This window comes from Zosterops lateralis (assembly GCF_965231275.1).
Source record: "Zosterops lateralis genome assembly, chromosome: 7".
NCBI classification, from domain to species: Eukaryota; Metazoa; Chordata; class Aves; order Passeriformes; family Zosteropidae; genus Zosterops; species Zosterops lateralis.
In genome coordinates, this window is record NC_139767.1 from 38,321,716 (window position 1) to 38,341,009 (window position 19,294).

At 42.7% G+C, this 19,294-nt stretch overlaps 1 protein-coding gene across 1 annotated transcript in view; it reads left to right on the plus strand.

Annotated features, from left to right (window-relative positions):
* The first annotated feature begins 1,475 nt into the window (after positions 1–1,475).
* The window catches only part of PKP4 (plakophilin 4), a 38,114-nt gene continuing 20,295 nt past the window's right edge, over positions 1,476–19,294 (plus strand). Inside the window, exons 1-4 of the mRNA XM_083865264.1 lie at positions 1,476–1,609; positions 3,212–3,345; positions 12,535–12,647; positions 16,488–16,522. Coding sequence (XP_083721390.1) covers positions 1,483–1,609; positions 3,212–3,345; positions 12,535–12,647; positions 16,488–16,522 — 409 coding nt within the window. The 5' untranslated portion in view covers positions 1,476–1,482. The remainder of the gene's footprint in view (positions 1,610–3,211; positions 3,346–12,534; positions 12,648–16,487; positions 16,523–19,294) is intronic.

Here is a 19,294-nt window from a genome sequence, read left to right on the forward strand (position 1 = left end):
GTTTTTGACACTCGTCCTTTAGATTGCTTAGCAGATGTTTCTAAACGAAGGGAAGGCTTGATTGGGTAGTTTTATTACTTGATATGCTTGCAAATTTATCAGGTCATTTAGAAACCTAAAACACTGAGTTGTAGTCATAAAAGAACTATGTAAGTGATATAAAAAAATCAGATGTGACACACGAAATTGTGGCACCTATTCTGTGCTCTGGGTTCTTACTGCTTGATTAAAGAGTTGGTTTTCAGAAGCAAAACTTTGAAGAAATTATTTTTATTTTCTAAAGCCATAAAGTTGCACAATTGACTTTTCGAAATCCTATTATACAACTATTAGAGGTCGTTTTTTATTCTGCTTGCTTAATAGCTGTTCAATGTGTTGTGTAGACACGGCCCTTGAAGCTTTAGGTGTGCGGCTTGTGACAGGCTCGGTGTGGCGGCCTCTGCAAGCTGAAACCAATAAAAATAGCGTTTCAAAACAGCCAGACATGCCTAGTTATTAATTGTTGGCACCTCGGAGGTCAAGTAGCATTTAACGTCACTGTATTTGCCGAGAGTAGTTCTGTTGCAGTGGCGGGGTTGCCGTGGCCTCCCTCACGGCCGCGGGCCCGGGGCTGGGCCGGGTCTGGGGAACCGTGCCCTGCCCGGGGGCCCTGCTGTGCTGACACGGCGGGAATGATCACCCTGAGCCGCGGGACTGGGGACTCGGGCATGGGGAGGGCAACCTGCTGTGATCCTCCTCACAGGGCCATGTCTGTGCGGAGGGGAGAGCCGTGTCTGTGGGGAGAGGAGAGCCGTGTCTGTGGGGAGGGAAGGTGTGGGGAGAGGAGAGCCGCGTCTGTGGGAGAGCCGCGTCTGTGGGAGAGCCGAGCCGTGTGTGGGGAGAGGAGAGCCGTGTGTGGGGAGGGAAGGTGTGGGGAGAGCCGCATCTGTGGGGAGACGAGACCCGTGTCTGTGGGAGAGCCATGTCTGTGGGGAGAGGAGAGCCGTGTCTGTGGAGAGAGCCGACCGGTCTGCGGGGAGACCCGCGTCTGTGGGGAGAGGAGAGCCGCGTCTGAGGGGAGAGCCGTGTCTGTGGGGAGGGAAGGTGTGGGGAGAGCCGTGTCTGTGGGGAGGGAAGGTGTGGGGAGAGCCGTGTCTGTGGGGAGAGGAGACCCACGTCTGTGGGAGAGCCATGTCTGTGGGGAGAGGAGAGCCGTGTGGGGAGGGGGGGGGAAGATATGAGGAGAGCCGTGTCTGTGGGGAGAGCCGTGTCTGTGGGGAGGGAAGAGCCGTATGTGGGGAGACCCACATCTGTGGGGAGGGAAGATGAGGGGAAACCGGTGTGTGTGTGGGGAGAGGGAGACGCACGTCTGTGGGGAGGGAAGGTGAGGGGAGAGCCATGTCTGTGGGGAGAGGTGTGTGAGGGGAGGACAGGTGAGGGGAAACCCACGTCTGTGGGGAGGGGAGAAGGGAGCAGAGTGGCTCTTGGTGTGGCTGGGCTGGCATGCTCAGGTGTCCTTGTGCAGTCCTGACAGCAGAAACTTTGTGCAGTTTCTTTTGCTCTGTTCCAGAAGATAAACATGGTGTGAATGCGTGGTTAGAATGGGCCGTTCATACAGGCTCATTTCAGGGTATGTACAAGGCAGCCTCCCTGTGCTTCACCTGCAAGGTGCTGAGGGGAAAAGTCCTGCCCTGCTGAATCCTTCTCTGAGGTGTTTGGGAAGCAGCTTTTCTTTCTCCACTCGCAGTGGTAGAAGCTGGTTGGTGACCAGACTTCTGCACCACAGGTTGCCCCCATGGCTGCTCCACTGCCTCTCATCACTCATCTCACCTCAGTTTCAGGGAAACTCTGTGATTCCCTCAGTGGCAGATGTGAAACTGCACATGAGCCGTGTCACCAGCTCTTTGAGCTGATGGGAACAGCGTGGTTAATAAAGAGCCCATGCTAGTGCCAGGAGAGCTCCTGGGCCTGAAGAGGAGCCATTCCTCTCACAGCCCTTATGCTGCTGTACACAGAGCAGAGTGAGAGCACTTGTTCTTACACCATCACCTCACCTCTCCCATAGCAGCACAGCACAGGGCCTTGCCTTGGCCTGGGCTCTGCATACAGGTGTGAGAGAGAAACCTCACGAGAGAGGCTGCAATCCCAGGAGAGATCCCTCCAGGGTCACCTCAAGTCCCCTTTCACCCCTGTCAGAGACATGCAGCTCTGCAGCACAGGTGTGCACTGACCCTGGGCATTGCCCTGTGCTCATCCAGGTGCTCTGGACTGAGGGGTCTCACACTCCCTGTCCATCCTTGGAGCCCATTGCAGCCTAAGCATCTCCTCACCCTTTGAGTAATGAATGGAATGGGGAAAGAATCTATTTCCATTTGTCTACCTAGAAATATTGGGTGAGTTTGTTCTGAAAATCTAAAATGAAATATGGACTACTTCTAACATTAGACCTCACAAGCTTTATTTTCTGATGGAAATTAAAGTGTGGTATCTGTGTAGAAGCTTTTCAAATGCCACTTACTTGCTGTTCTCAAAATGTTAAGCACACTTCATAAGTATCTCTGTAATATTAGTTAATAGTGACTTTGATAATTGAACAAATTAATTGCTTTTTTCCATGGATTGGAATTGTGCTGCCTCTGCAATAACACAGTTTGGGATTACTGGACGCTAATCCTGTCAGTCCTTTCCACACTATCCATAGCCCAGGGCAATTGCTTTAACTTTAGCATTTTAATTTCCTCTTTTGCAAAAAGAGCATCAGAAGCATTGCTCCCATTAAGCTTTTATTACCATAATTAGTCTCTTCCATAGTTTGTTCCTGACAGCAGAGCATTCTGCTGCTACGTGTCATTCTTCTGTGCTGAAAACTGTGTGTGGTAAACTTGTACTGATCTTGGGTGTTCTTAATAGCTAACACTAGTATTTTTCATGCGTCTTGAATTGTGCTAGTTTTATTAACCACCACAAAATAGTGTTTTTAAAAAGAATCTAGAAGCATCATGCAGCCTGCTTGCTCCTGCCCAACCCTCGAGTCGTGTGGGTGATTCTGGTGTCCATTTGTGAAGGTGAAACAGTCACACAACACAGATTGAGTAATGCAAAGTTCTCTGCTAATTTGGTTAAGTTTGGAAAGCTTCTAGAGAAAAATAAACATAATTTATAATCCTGAAAACTTGGATTTTAAACATCACTGTCTGAAAATGTAAACTATCTTAAAATGTTGTTATTGCAGGCAGAATGCCAGCCCCTGAGCAGAGCCCGATGGTGGAGGAGGGGCTGCCGCAGACAGCGCAGGAGGCTTCCACAGGCCCGGGCATGGAACCAGAGACTACTGCCACCACCATTTTAGCTTCTGTGAAGGAACAGGTATCTGCCTCCATTCAGCCATTCATCAGTTCAGAGTGTGTGTGGAGTTAACTCTGTCTCTTTCTGCCCTGCTGCAACAACCATCACTGTTTGTTTCTGTGGCATGTGAGCCAGGACTACTGTAGTCTGTTTCGTGTATCAGTTTTAGAATCTGAATATAAGGGGTTCAGTTACCTGCATTAAACAGAAGCATCATTCTGCTCCTCTGTATCCCCTGCTCTTGTAAGTCAGACTGGAAATGCTGGTTTAGTGGCAAGAAAGAAGAAAAGCTAGTGTAGAATTGATGCAACATTGGAATCAGCCCTTGTAAGTCCTGCAAAGCAAAGTGTTCAGTGCTACAGAGTCCTGCTCTATGTGGTTTGGGTATGATTAATTGTACTTTATTAAATAATGGGCTTTAAACTCTAACTTTGGTTTCAGTTATCAATACCAAGGTACTAATACATTTTAAATCTGCAGCACATTTATGGATGCATATCTAAAATGATAATTTCTGTAGGAAAGATAAAATTACATTTTCAGTCAAATTCAGCCTTAATCTGTAAAGATCATTTGAGTAGGAAAATTTGCAGCTCTACAAGGAAACGCTCCAGTTAAAGTTTTTGTGGTTTGTTTTTTTTTCTTTTTTAAATTTAAAGAACACAAAGGGAGAAGGGATACTTTGGCTTTCATTGTATCATACTGAGAAATAATGATCATCTTTATTGACTTAATACACAAACTTTAACATCTAAACCACAGAATAAATCTGCTTTGCTGTCTCTGTTTTGGACCTTCCATTAAGATGAATCTCGACTTAATTCAAGATGGTAGCTCTGAATGCAAACACTTGATATATTAGTTCTTGTGTTGTCCCGTATTAATATTTTAAAAAAAGGTGAGAATTAGGTTATATCTTCTTGATAGCAACAGTTTTCTGTGCCCAGGGGCTGCAGTGTCAGTGTCCCAGCTGGGCTCTGCAGGCAGGATCCCCTGCCCAGGGGCTGCAGTGTCCCTGTCCCAGCTGGGCTCTGCAGGCAGGGATCCCCTGCCCAGGGGCTGCAGTGTCAGTGTCCCAGCTGGGCTCTGCAGGCAGGGATCCCCTGCCCAGGGGCTGCAGTGTCAGTGTCCCAGCTGGGCTCTGCAGGCAGGGATCCCCTGCCCAGGGGCTGCAGTGTCCCTGTCCCAGCTGGGCTCTGCAGGCAGGGATCCCCTGCCCAGGACACCTCCCTGCTGCTGTTGCAGCTGTCCTGGCTTTCACTGAGCAAACAGTCAGGGCAGCACTGTTGGGAACAGCTCCAGACACAAGTGTGCACTAAAGGCTTTTGTTAGTGTTCTTTTGCCTGCCCAAGCAATGTTTGTATCTTTTTATTAGTGCTGGAGAAAAAAATTAATGGATTTTTTTTTCTTTTGAAAAGGAGGTTAAAACTTCTTCCTCTTTCCATTTATAAAAGGACTATTAAATATGTGGTTATAACATGCCTAAATTCTGATGAAAATTAAAAAAAAATTAAATTGTCATTTATCATTACCCATACACAAACTTCAGAACTGGACCCTTACTGTGAAATGTACAGACACATAAAATGAGTGTGAGGAAAGGAAGATGTAAATTGTCCTGCAGTCTTGGAAGTGATAATGTGAAAGAATTAAGAGTTGAACTGCTGCTTTCTGGTATTTTTTTCTGTTGATAATAATTATGGACACTGACATGTTCAACACCCTTCCTGTGTGGCAGAAAGCCCAGAACAGAATATTTTCCAGTGCAGTTCTTTACTTTATTAAGCTTGAACAGAAACTGCTACACTGTTTGCTGTTTCCTTTGGTACAGGAATTGCTGTAGGTGCAGCAGGTCAGTGTTTGGAAAATAGAGCTGCCACACCCTGACCCAAGTACTTCAGAAACACTGCGGTGGAAACACAATCAAGAAAAGCCTTTGTTATTACTTGTCAAATTGGGCAAGGTTTTAACTTAATAAAACCTTAAAAATTACTACAGTAGTTCTAAGATAGATAAATGTACTGAATTCTTTCAAGCTTTCTGCCATAGTCATGAAATTATAGTTACGATTATAAAAAAAGTTACACTAATTAGCCCATGAAGACATGACACTTGGTGCTCTGGGCTGGGGACAAGGTGGGGATTGGGCACGGTTTGGACTCGGTGCTCTGAGAGGGCTTTTCCAACCTCAGTGATTCTGTGATTCTAATAGATTAATTCCTTTTTGAATGCAGGGAAATCCCAGGGCTGATTGTACTAAACCTGAAACATATTTTCAGATTTTTGTCTTTAAGTGGATTTGATGATGGATTTTGAGTATTTCGGATTTTGAGTTGTGGTTCTTTTCTAATCTTTTGTTTGGAGAGGGGGTGGTTTTCTATGACTTTGTTTGAGAGGAAGGTTAGGATTTTTTTTTCCTTAAAACATGTATTTCCCTCCTGAAATGTTACAAGGCTTCCATACTATCACAGATGGAAGTATATTATTAACAAGTTTTAAATAATATATTAACAAGTTTTAAATAAAAGTAAAATATATCTATACTTCTGAATCCTGCATACATGAGTTATGTAGGGAGTCTCTTACCCATGTTAAAAGTAAATTGAGTATTTTCACGCTAAAATAACAGCTTGTTAAAAATTGTAGGGGCAGCATGGTAGCAGTAACTTTTGGGGGGGTTGGAATGTGGGGCTGCTAATTGCCAACTGCTCCTCATAGGTTTGTGGAATCACTGCTGTTTTCTGTGTTCAGGCTGTATGCTGCTGGATTTGGAATGAACTGCTGCTGAATTGACAAGATTAAATGGGATCATTTGGAATAGTGAATTTCATGCTTAGCACATTAGTTTTCAGTGGTTGGGCTGAGAAAAGGTCTTGCAGGAAAAGCCACTCATCTATGCAGTTTTCAAAGGTAACTGGAATATGCTGATTTTAATGTCTTTGCTGAGACAGAGGCACTTGCAGCAGGGGCTGGTTTTTAGTTTGTTCTTTGTGACACTTGGAGATGGGCAATTTTTCACCTTTACTTTAGTAAATAGGTGACAGAGTAAGAACTATTGGATGTGCTTTCAGATGGATAATAATACATCTCTTGGGTTTCCCTACGTGTTTTTCTAGAAGTGCTGTTTGTTCAGGACTTCAGCAAAATCTTTTCCTTTTGTGTAAGTGTATTGAACTGTATCGTATAAATACAGAATGTGCACTTTGCTTTTTTCCTTCATTATTTTAAAGTACAGATTTTTTACATTATTTTTGAGATTTTTTTGTAGGGTGTGGGAGCAGGGAGCAAACCTCTGTGTTTTTCAGACGGAAACTGAAGTAAGAATGCATCTTAAAACATCTTTTTGGATGAGAACTATTGATATTTACTCTTGGAGATTTCTTTACAGTTCAGATATGTGGTTCTGTACATTCAGTACTCTGTGTAGGCTTGTCACCCCATGGAGATACCTGAAAAGAGACTTACTAAATGCACTTCCAGTAGCTGGGCACAACCTTTTCACAGTCTCACTCTGAAATTCTGATTTGCATGCATCTAGTGATCAGTTAGTGATAAATGCGTGGCAGTTCTGAATTGAAGACAGTACTTTTTGTTGAATGGACTCCCAAGTTCAGAATGAGTGAAACAAAAATCTTGGTCGACATTTTGTGAATGGCTGGAAGAACTGGGGTTTTCTTCCAACTCTCTTAGTATTATGTTCAATTGTATGGGTCACCCTTGCCTATTTAATCCCAGAACTTTGATGTTTAGAGTTTCTGCTGTTTACCAGCATTTTTAGTTTCACTGAGTCAAGTCTGAGATGTCAACTTCCTAAATGTCTTACTCTAGGACAGATGTAATGCTGCTCATGTCTAAAGTGAAATACTGAACTCCTTTCCTTAATCAAAATTCTCTGTACTCCTTTATCCACATGAAGACCTAGAAGTAATTTTCCTTTCTCCTTTGTACTGTGAGGCTTCAGAGGAGAAACTTCCCTTGAAAAAGAGCCTCTCTGGGATGGTGTGTGCCTCTGACATGCACTGGGGTTTGACATCTTTTGTAGAGCACTTGGTTGAGATGATCAGCTGCTCTGCCCAGCAGTGGCTGAGCCCTGGTGCCCAGCTGGCAGAGCATTCCCCCAGCTCCAGCACTGACTGGAGCCGCCCCAGTGCTGTCACAAAGCTCCACAGAGGATGTGTCAGAGGCAGCCTGGGAAAGCCTCCAGTGCCATTCTTCCCTCCTGACACTGGCAACAGTAAGCTTTCTATAAAATGCTAAAATTTTGATCTCTCGTCAGCTAGAGCAGCACTAAACTGTTGTACCAGACTAGTGAACAATGCATGCATAAAAGTATTAAGGGCTTTAATGGTCTGCTGCTGTTGAATACAGAGTAAGTGTGATCAGCCAGTAATTGTAGCTGTGTCATCTCACATCCTGTAATCTGTGATTCTCTCTGCACTGTCCAATTTTTTATCTTTTGTCTTCTATTTTGGAAGATACTGAGATACTGAAAGCATGCAAATGCAGTTGTGTGCGTGAGTAAACTTAATTTTTACAGAAAATATTAAGGTTGCTCTAATATGGTTAGTTAGAAGTACAGGCATTTTCTGCAATAGATTCTGATAGAGAATTTAAATATTGGGTCACTACAGCATGACATCCCTTTTGGAAAATACAATATTCAGTGTGGGTTGAAGTAGTCAGTTGCTTGATCTAACTCTGAATTATGGCAGGTGGGAACAGAGAACTCTGCATAGATGAGTGCAAGAGGTTAATGTGAAGGAAGGTATAAATCAACTTCTGTTTTGTTTGTCCTCTTCTTTGTTGTAAGTTTGTATCATGAAATTATCCAAAACAGCCTTTTCTGTAGCACTGTGTGAACTTTCACAGGTGTTGGAAGCTGTGTGGCTCTGCACTGTGGTTGCAGTTGAATAAGAAATAGTAAACACAAGGTAAAATATTCCTCTCAAATGCAGACTACACTTTCTTAGATGAGTAACTTGAGCTATTGAAAGAGGCTCAGCTCAATTGTTCAACAGACACTTTTGTGATTAGAACATATTTCATATTTCAGCTTACAGTTACCTTAGTAATGTTTCATAGACAGTGACATTTGGCATTTGAAGCAACTTATCTTATCCCAGTGTTACTGCAGCTGGGAGTACCAGCCCATCCTGGCCCAGCCTTCTGCCACAGCAACCACTGAGAACTGGTTGAGTCAAGAATTTGCAGGAGACACCTTTGTTTGTTGGAGGCGTTGTCTCCTCTGGTGTCCAGCTGGCCAGTCTGGCTCTGGCTAGCCAGGCATGAACTGCTCAAAAGGAATCTGTGACTTCTCTTCACTGCTTGTGTCATTGCTGCTGATTCTTGCAGAGCTGTCACAAGTAAACCTTTTGCTACCCACCTGGACCACTGTGTGTTTAAACTTGTCTCTGTTTTTCCAGAGGTGTACATATCACAACAGGGCAGGAAGAAAGTAATTTTTATTTTTCAATGTGTGAATGTAGATTCCTCATTCTCATCTATGAGGGATAAAAGTTCCTCATTAACATAAATGAAAAAGGTGAATCTGCAGCATGATATTATGATAGGATGTAGATAGAAGGCACAGGATTGCCCCTAAACCCTCTTTTATTATCCAATGCCTGCGACAGGAGAATGGCAGTCCTCATGGTCAGTTGTGCAAACAGCATTCCCATTACTTGTTTCCAAACATTTGCTGGCAGGAGCCCAGCACAGTGTGTCAGTGGTGGCTGCCCCTTGCCCCGGAGCCTCAGAGACACTGAGCTTCCACATGGAAAGAGGACTCAGCTGCCGAGATGGGTGTGACTGGCCTGCCTGTACCTTGTGCAGTGAAATGTCATCCCAAGTGAGATTCCTGCTGGCAGAGCTCCACAAGGAAGAGCAGTTGGTGATCTGGTGTGAGCACTGCACCAGCACAGGGTTTAGCCCTTCTCCAAAAGCCTCAGCCTCCCGGAGACTGGACAGCTCTAACGTGTTCTGGGCTCTGGTTGTCACTGACAGCAGCCTGTGTGCCTGCAGTCAGTGCAGCTGCTCTCCTGCCCTGTGTGTGTGTGTGTGTGTGTGCTTCCTGATCCAGAGCTGCAATTGTGGTTAAAGCTGTCTTTTATTGTAGCTTCCTATTAGGAATTATGGCCTGTGGCTTTGCAGTGGAATTTTAGGTTATGAACATAAAACCTGTAGTTTGATAAGGTGATTAGGTAGTTGCTGCTAAAGAGGTTTATAGAATTACAGGTTGCTTTTTTTCCCCTCAATGTATGTTGAATAATTTTGAATAAAAGTAGTTCTGGCTGAGCCAGTGTAGTTTGTCTGTCTGAGAAGATTTGTTTGCTCCTTGGGGTGCAGTATGGCAGCTTGTTCTGTAATATTGTCTGTGATTTTACTATGTGCTTCCCACATAGATGTTCTGCTGCAAATGCTAATAAGCTTATTAAGAGTTGTATTTGAGTCCTGCAAGGCCATTTTGTCAATAGCCAGTGCTGTAAGAGTCAGTGAGTTGTGATTTGTGCCCAGGGCAGCAGCTCTGTGCAGGGAGCATCCTGCTCAAGGAGTGAGCCCTCCCACTGCTCCCAGAGAGAATGGATAGAGAAACAAATTCCAATAGATTCCTGCAGAACTAGTGTGATGTCTGATAGATACACATGGGGGTGTGTCCACTCAGAGTGGTACGAAATTTCATTTATAAGGAAGCATAAACTAGAAAGGTGATCAATTTAGAGCTGGTTAGAGTTTCGTTTTCTATAATAATAATGAAGGTAAAAGAAAAAAGTTTTAAAGCATGAGGTATTCCAGCTGTAAAAAAAAATGGTAGCTCTGAAATGATCCATCTTGTGTATTTATGCATGTATTTAAGACATAGCGCCTGCTGCAGATATCAAATTTAAGAAGGCACATACAACAAGTCAGCACTCACTGTTTCAAAGTTTGTAAACTGCTGTTTCATTGGACTCCCCGGCTGGGCATGCCAGAATGTACTCGGATAGAAAATGGAGCTGGAGTTTGGGTTTTTTTCCTTACTGTGCTTGCACTTGCCAAAGCACATTGGATCTTCCTAAGCATCAGAGTGATTTAAAACTGGCAGATGAGTTGCAGGCCTCTTACCCCTCTGCTGTTCTGTGCACTGTGCAGTTTGTGGCTTTCTGGTCAACACCAAGATAAAGTGAGGAGCAATGTAAATAGACAGCTGACAGTGCTGTTCCCAACTCACCAGTGCAAGTGTCTCTGAAGTGATCAGATGAGGCTTGGTGGCTTTTTATCCTCTTTCTCCTTATCTCCATTTTACTGATAGAATACAAATGAGTTTTGCTTTTAAATGTAGTTTAAATAAATTAAGTAAAATTTATTGCTCTGTGGTCCACTTATGTCATTCACCTCTTCTACTCTCAAGACAAATAGAAGTATAATTCTGTTTTAATGGCTTTGAATTTTCGTAGTGTGGGGCAAAAAATAGGGATTTTCATTTAAATGGGCAATTTATTACTTGAGATGTTATGCAGCAAGATGTTTTCTAGACTAATGTGTTCATTAATGCCTCTATCTGTAATGAAAATGGAAATTAATAGAGATCGGTTGAATGGAAGCAATTAATGGCTAGCATGTTTTATTTTATTCATCTAATTAAAAGATCAGTAAATAACAATAGGTTCAGGTTTGCAGTTTGCATCCATGACATTGCCGTTTAAATATTGGCTTCATAGTAAGGAACAGGAAACATGTCTTGGATGCAAAGCCACTTTTTCTGGCCAAAGCTGGGGATGTTAGGGCGCTTGTTCACTTTGGTTTGGGAGTTCTCAGAAATGTTTGGACGTGTCCACAATCGCTCATCTCCTCTGGCAGGGCAGTCAGCTCTGTTTGTGTGTAACAGCCAGTTTGGTGTAGGGGCTCAGATCAGATTCAGAAGTCACTTTTCAGTTTTCTCATCTATCTAGTCATTTTGGCAGTAGGGTAGCTGCTGTTTGCCTTGGGCCTGAGCTGCCTGCCTGGTGGCACAGGTACTAATTAGCCTTCTTTTAGGGAGTTCTAGGAGGGGATCTCGTTGTGTTGTTGGTAGAAAAATCTTCATCTCATCTTCTTAGAATAACACTTACTCTGGGCCTCCTGTTGTTGGTGCAAGGCTCCTGAGGGCTGTGGAAGCTCTCGGGGCTGGAGCAGGGAGCAGAGGCTCTGCTGGAGCACCCCTCATCCTGCTGAGGAGGGGCACAAGCTGCAGGGAGTGCAGAGTCCCGGTGGCAGGGCAGTGGTTCCACCCCGTTCCGGGTGATGTGGGTGAGGAGGAGCAGCGTGCAGGAGCTGCTATCCCAGGCTCCCTACAGCTGCTGGGCAGTGCCATTGGCAGAAACCTCATCAGTCCTGTGGGCTTTCCCATCAAAGGAGTGCTCTGCCTTGCACTAGACCTCTATGTAAGACTTGTTTGGGGCTTCTTCTGTTGGTGTTCATATATTTTTATATGGTTTACCTAAACTTCAGAGGGTTTATGGTGTCAGTTTGAAAAATAATGCAGTTGCTCAATAGAGCCCTTTTCTCTGGTCAATAAAAACTAACTGAAGGGAGAAACACCCTCAGTATCCTTTGGTGTGACTCAGTCTGGATTTCAGGGTGCTAAAGAAAAGGGTTCCAGATTTTGGTAACACCCGTCCTGTGCAGCCCTGGTATTTCCCACGTCACCCTTGCAGTGTTGTCTTCCAAAAGCCTCTTACAAAGGCTGAAGAAGGTTGGTACCCTTGACCAAGGAATATAAAAAAGCTGAACTCAGAAAAGGTGAAATAGCGCATCTCTACATTCAGCCAGTTTGAAGTTATCTTAAGGTTTCCAGCTACAGTCAGAATGTAGGTTATCTTAGGATTTGAAGGTTGGTGATTGGAAAGGTTAGGATATTATATTTTCTGGTTTCCTTGTTTATAGATTAAATTGAAGACTGACTTTATAGGCACTGGTTTTGTTAGACTGTGGTAATGTAAGAAGACACAAATTTCAATTGCAGGAGAAATAAAACACAAGAATGCTTAAACATGTTTTTCTTTCTGTAACAGGTGATAAATCAATATTTGCATGAATCACTGATTTAAAGAACCATTAAATTTCCACTTTTATAGTTAAATCCCCTAAGGAAGAGTCAAAACACAACTGTGATGAATCAGTGATTGTTTCAGAGTTAATCCACACCCATTTTTTAACATCAAGAATGCTTTTCTTTTTATTTTGAAATTTCAGGAGCTTCAGTTTCAAAGACTTACCAGAGAACTGGAAGTGGAAAGGCAAATTGTGGCTAATCAGCTAGAGAGATGTAGGCTTGGAGCAGAGTCACCAAGTATCGCCAGCACAAGGTACAGGTCCTGATGACTTTACTTTCATTTGTCCCATAAATTAAAGGCTTTTTAGTGGTGCTTATGTCCTCTCTCTATATATAATCTCACTGATAGCTATTTGCCTCTATTAATATCTGAAGGATTTAAAAAATAGAGATTTACTGTAAAGAGTTATGGGACAGTTGCAAGAGGCCTCTCTAATGATTGCAGTATATTCCAGACATTTTCTGAATTCACACCCAGAGAATTAGTGGTTTCCAGAGTCACCTGGAAACAGCCAGCAAGTCCCAGGACTACCTGGTTTTGGTGGCAGTGCTGGTTAATTTGTCGGGGGGAGCATAGGATTGCTTAGGTTCCTGGCACAGGGTCTGGCAGAGCGGGTAGAAAAATCAGTTGTATTGGTGAATTCAAGAAGAGAGCTGTTAGAAAAGTTGAAGACTGAAAATTATCTCATTTACTTACAATATTTGTGAAAATGTGAAAATGTCTGCTTACCTGTCTGAAGAAGAAAAGCAAAATACTTATTTTCCTGGTTGCCAGTTGTTTGTAAGGTATAACACAGCATTTTATTAGAGCAATCCCCCTGTACTAAGAATTGAACGTTACACAAATTTTCTGTATAGTGCACGTAGTTGTAGATGTGTTGTTGATGTAGACATTGAAAATGGAAGGTGCAGCACAGGTAAAAGCCCACGTTCAGTGGGGCACTGGAGCGTGGCTGGCAGCTCAGGGAGCTCATGAGGAGCAGCCCTTGGCTGCTGCCTGGCAGCACAGACACATCCCAGCCACGGAGCCGCGCAGGGAACGGAAACGCTGCGGAGTATGTGTGAGCCACAGACATTTTTAGCATAATTGTATTTTTAGCTTTTTACAGCTTTCCACTGTTTTATAAATATTTAATAAATAGTACTTAATTTTTTCATCTGTTGCCTTTTTTTTTTTGATGACAGCAGCAGTATAGCCAAGCAGGAAGGTAGGCGATGGAAATCACTGCTTCTCTCTCAAGTGGTGCTGTTTAAATCGGAAATACTTCTCACCTCATGGAGTACTTGCAGAGATAATAGGCTTAAAATGTTTCATGTCCTGGAAAACCTGCGGAACATGCACTGGGAATTGACCTGTCCAGTCTGGGAACTGGAGATCATAATTGTGTTTACAGCATTTTTTAAAAAATAGCACACTGCTTTACAAAATCAGAAATCTGCGATTTTCCTAAATGTCAGTATTTTTCCTGAAGGCTTACTGTGCCTTCTGGTGCACAGGTGCTGGCTGAGACCTGGCTGGGCCCTCCACCAGCCCCTTCTGCCTTGGCAGAGTGGCACGGCCGTGTCACTGGGAGGGATGCTGGCCCCTGCTCTGACCTGGAAATTCAAAGCTGGAAAGGGTTTGAGAGCTGCCAGATGAAAGTGCAAAGCAGTGCTGGTGTACACACCTTAGTGTGTTTTGTCTCTAAATGACTTAATACAAAATCTGTCCATTTATCAGATTTTTGTTTTTTCCAGGTTAGCAACTGGTTCAATTTTGTATCTAAGGTGGCTTTGAACTAAAGCAGTGAAATGGCAAGGAAAAGGTGTGAAATTAAGAAAGGGGCAACAACAAAAAACAAACAAACAACAAAAAAAACAAATTAATCAAAACCTCAAACAAAAAACCCAAACAAACCAATCCAGATCCTTAAAAATACAAGTGAGGAAAAATATCAAAAGGGTTAAAAAAAAAAAATATATAAGTGGATTTCAGCACAGTTTGTATGCATGCTCCATCTCCAGTTAACAAACATTTGTGTTACTGTCATATTTGTCTCTATCTCCTCTAACTGAAAACTGTATGTCATACGAAGCTGTTATGGTATTTCTGATAGAGGAATATTTCTGCATGTCTACTCTACTAACCTAATTCTTTTTCAAGGACAGTAGTGGGCTAAATTATGATTTTCCAAAGTGCAGCTTGCCACATGTGGGCTCTCTTTGGATATATTGCGTGCTGCTGTCAGGAAGAGACAGCATTGTGACTAATTCCAGCAGCAGCTCGGCACGGGCACTGCAGTGTGTCACCACAGTGCCTTTTAAACAATGGGATGAAATGCGCTGGACTTACTGCTCAAAGCTGACACATTTGCTGTCTTCAAAACGTTGCACCTGCTAGGTGACAAAATCGGGTGACAATATCAGTAGGTGATGTATGCTGGACTTGTTCCAAAATCATTTAATAAGAGTCAAGTTAAATGCTTAACCAGTTGAAGTGTTGATGAAGCAGCTTTCTTCCTGTGACCCACAGTCAGAGCAGCCTTTTTCATTCCTACGTTCTGTACCTGTAGAGGAAGTTCAGGTAGTCAGGTACATTGGGCAGGGATGTGTAACCACTCCAGGTTATAGCTCTGTGTGTGTGACAATAAAGAATTTGTGTGTGTTCAGTGTGTGTTACCATTGCCAGCAATGCTGAGCCATATTGCCTCGGTGTAAGGAACTGAGTTTCCAAAAAGCCTCAAGAACAGAGCAAAAGGGCAAGAGTGGAAAACTTGGTATTCAGGTGGCATGAGAATTCTGGGGCCAGAGGTTGACTTTCAGATGCCTGAAGTCTGCATTGGAATTCTCTCTTTACTTGAAGTCTCATTGTAACTCTAGTTCAGTTTGCGCTAGCGTGTGTCTTTAGCGCTCTTTTATACAAATATTTTGTTTCCAAAAAGGCTCCTAAATGGTTGTTTTCATTTTAGAAAATAAGTATCTCATGCCGTTCATGTTGCCGAGCTAGTTTTTTGTAATCAGTAGCTGTGGTAGAAAGAAGTAAAATAAGAAGTCATTTAGAAATTGCTACATCTTAACCAAAATCACAGTCTCATGCTGATATTTAGACACGATCAAATCTGATGGATTTGCCTGTTTTTCCTTTGAAGAGCTTTTTGTTTGGAAAACAGCAGTTTATAATCACTGCAAAAAATGTTGTATTATTCAAAGTTTGATATTTTATATTTAGAGTGAGGAAATACATTTTCTGATAAAAATACTTAGAGTATCTAATGTTAATAACACATGAATTCTGCATTTGTCTGTAGAGGTAGTCATGCATCAGTACTACTGTGAGCACAGGAAAACACATGGCTTGGAGGAAGGACAAAAGGGTGAAGATAGTTTGATAAAAAATGAGTATTGGAAAAAATGCAGGAGAAGGTTGGGTTTTACACTGAGAGCAAACACCTGCTTGGCTCTGAAGGCATCTCGTTAGCCTGGACAGTCTGAGATCTGTCACCTCCTCACTCTCAGAGCTGTAGCTGTGTGTCAGGTGGTTTGACTTGTCCTGTACAAAGGATTGGAATTCTCTCTGGAAAACTGGAAACCGAAAAAACGCTGAAAGAAATGAACAGAAACAGACGTACAGTTTTTGCAGTGCTTCACATGTAGAACCAGATGCTGCTGAGTGGTGATCCCAAAGCTCCTGTGCTGGACCCTGCCATGAGCAGGGACTGCTGCTGTCTGAGCAGGTGTTTGGTGCTGGTGCTGCACAGGTGTGTGAGGGCTGTGCACGCTGGTCCTGCTGTGCTGCTGGTGGTCACACTGGTGTGGCTGCCACTGACAGCAAACACCTTCACCAGGGGTTGTGTGTGTAAGCTGTGTTCTCACCTGGCCTGCTGCAGGCAGGTTGTGTTGCCTGGTGTTGTGACATACAGGAAGTTACAGTGAGTAATTCCCACTGACTAATAGAAAATTGAACTCAATAACCACTGCAGAGTGGTATTTACTTGGACTGTTGAAGCTTTATCTGCTGGGGAGTTTTGTAAAGTTCTCTATGATTAAAAATGCAATAAAAAGTCCAAACTAACCAGACGATACATTTGTGTGATAATTTTTTTTCTTTCTGCAGCTCTACTGAGAAGTCATTTCCTTGGAGATCTTCAGGTATTTTCTTTTATGTACAATTTGCTTTAACCCCAAGTAGCTTTTTTTCCTTGGCATTCATTGCTTGTTTTGATATGAACAGAACATTTAGCAGCGATGCTACATAATCTTTTTCAAGTGTCTTTTCTAAAGTATGACAATGATGTTTTCTTTGTCACACGTGGAAAACGTGTTCCCTATGTTGCTATACAAGGTGCTTGAGCTTACTTTGTTGCAAGTACTTTTCTTGTATCTTTATGTGCCTTTGCATTTCTGTGTGAGCTGACTGTAACACAAGGCTTGTCATGTATTGGGTCTTCCTTGCAATTAGCTAAAATTTTCTTGTGAGTCTTCCCCCTGACAGGTAAGGAGCATGAAAAAATACTGCATGCTTTAAACTTGAAAACTGTTGGGTTTTTTTTCTTTTTACAGATGTTCTTACTTAACTGAGAAAATCTCTGATAAGTGAAAGTTTTTCTGAGAGTTCTTTTCCTACTTTTGTATCACGGGATAGTGTGAACTTTCTTTCCAAAAAAAGCATTTTTCTTGTACTGCTGCATCTGCTCCTAGTTACACTGAGGGAGAGGGTAGGACTGTATCTTCAAGGTGGCATTCCCTGGTCTGTTGGAATAATCCCTGCTGGCCCTGAGAGGCCAGAGCAGGGAGCTCTGACAGGTCCTGTGCCTCAGTTGGTGTTTGTCATTGTGGAGTCGCTGCCTGAGCTCTGCAGGTCTGGAGCGATGGGGGCACTGCAGGAGCCACGGCAGGACAGGCATGGACGGGGCTCCTGCCAGTCCCTCCTTGTGCTGGGCGCCCTGTGCTCTTGTGGTGCTGCCAGCAGTGCCCAGGGCAGCCCCAGGGCAATGACATTGCAGGGTGGGAGAGCCCTCCTGTCCCACTGTGCAGGGCACTGCCTGTTCTCAGAGCTGTGTGGCTGCTGCACAGGAACCCTCCTGCTGCTGCTTGTCCAGTCAAGCATTTTCATCATTACCCATCATGGGCATTACTTTATGTGCCATTCCTGCCTTTTGTTTTATTTGGAGATTAAAGCTCTTAAACTTGTGCATAATTGTATTTTCTTGGTTTCTGTTGCTGCAGCTGAGGTGAGGCACATGTTAGCTTTCTCCCTTTATTTTAAAGCTAATAATATCATCAGCCTCCTTGTATTGCCATTTAACTTCCGCTAGTCATGGTGGTGCTTTTCAGGTATTCTTTCAGCAGCAGTTTTAAACAGAAATCAAATTCGTTTTTTCAAGTAATTGAGAAACAAGTCTTACATTTTTTTCAATGCAAACGTTGGCTTTCTGGCTTTTGTTTTTTTCGGGCGATTTTTTAAAGCACATTGTTCCCCCTTGTTCTATAGTGTCCCAGTGACACTTCACAACTGGTACAGATTCCTTCTGAGAGCTCTCAGGTGTTGTTTTACTTATTTGTTTCACCCAGATGCATTCCATTGCTTTATTTCCTCTTCTGATTTTCCTGTAACTTATTCACTTTTCTCTTTGACCCTCTATTAGTCCCTTCCCTCTCTCCATCTTTCATCCAGCTAATTTTTTATGTTGTCCTTTAATTCTCTCCTCACATTTGTGTGTTTTTCTTCAGAAATCTCATATGCAGATCTTTGCTAAGCAGTCACTTGACATATGGCCAAAAATTCTATTTCTGCTTCAATGCTCTATGTGTTAATGCAAACCTAAATGTGTATTTTGCACATCTCTGTATTCAAAGTAGCCTTTCCTGAAGTAATTGCTCAGAAGTGGGCATGTTGAAAAAAAAAAATTTCTTGCTTAGAATTTCCTGATCTACGTTTCATTTCCTGATTACATTTATGCCTGTGATTGTGGCTTGATTGTAGGTTTTATTCCCCAATTCACCTTTTGTTTTGTAGAAGTGTCACTAGATGCTGCTTTATGAACTGTAACCTGAAAATACTGAACTTAAAGATGAATAAAACCACTGCCTTAAATCACCTTTTCTATGACTGTAGATAGTGGTTTATGTCAAAAGCATCAGTGGATGATAAGATGTGACTGTAGCTGTAATTGCTTTCTGCATCAGTAGAATTATACAGAATTTTTCACAGAAATATAATGTGATGCTGTTTTGCAGATGCTTATAAATAGAATATTAGATCAGTCATTTATAAGAGGGCTATTATTTTATTCAGGGCATTCCTCCTGTTTTATGGTAGTGGAGACAGATAGAAAGACAACAATTCATTTTATTGTGCATTCTTGCCTTTGTTAAACAGCCTAAACAATCTTTATTTTTTAGCCCTTGAAGGCTTTGGCCTGGTGGGCAGTGTGTGATGGGAGTGAGGTTGGGCTCAAAGCCCTGTCCTGGGAACATCTGCACTGAACAGCACAATTGGACCTTATTCTTCTGTGTCTCTCCCCAGACTGATTGTCAGTTTGACATTGATTTAGTATCGTGTAATATCCAGTAACTGAGATAATAGGGCCTTGTATTGGATAAACAAAAAGATTGAAAATTAAAGTATTGAAGTTGGATGTAATCCTAATGTAAATGTCCAAGTCCTCCAAGTGTTTTATTCCAGAGAACATGGAACACCCACTGGTGGCTGTTACCATCTGGTGTTAAGTTGGTGTAACAGGCTGTGAAGTGAGTTCTTGCAATGTTGGTTCTCTGGATCATTTCTAGACAATTTAACTAATGGAAGTTAGTAACACTTCCTACTAACTCTCAATAAAATTTGGTCATAATACTCCTATTCAATAAATTAACTAACGTCCAATTTTACAAGCTAGTTTTGACCAAAGAATGTACTAGTAA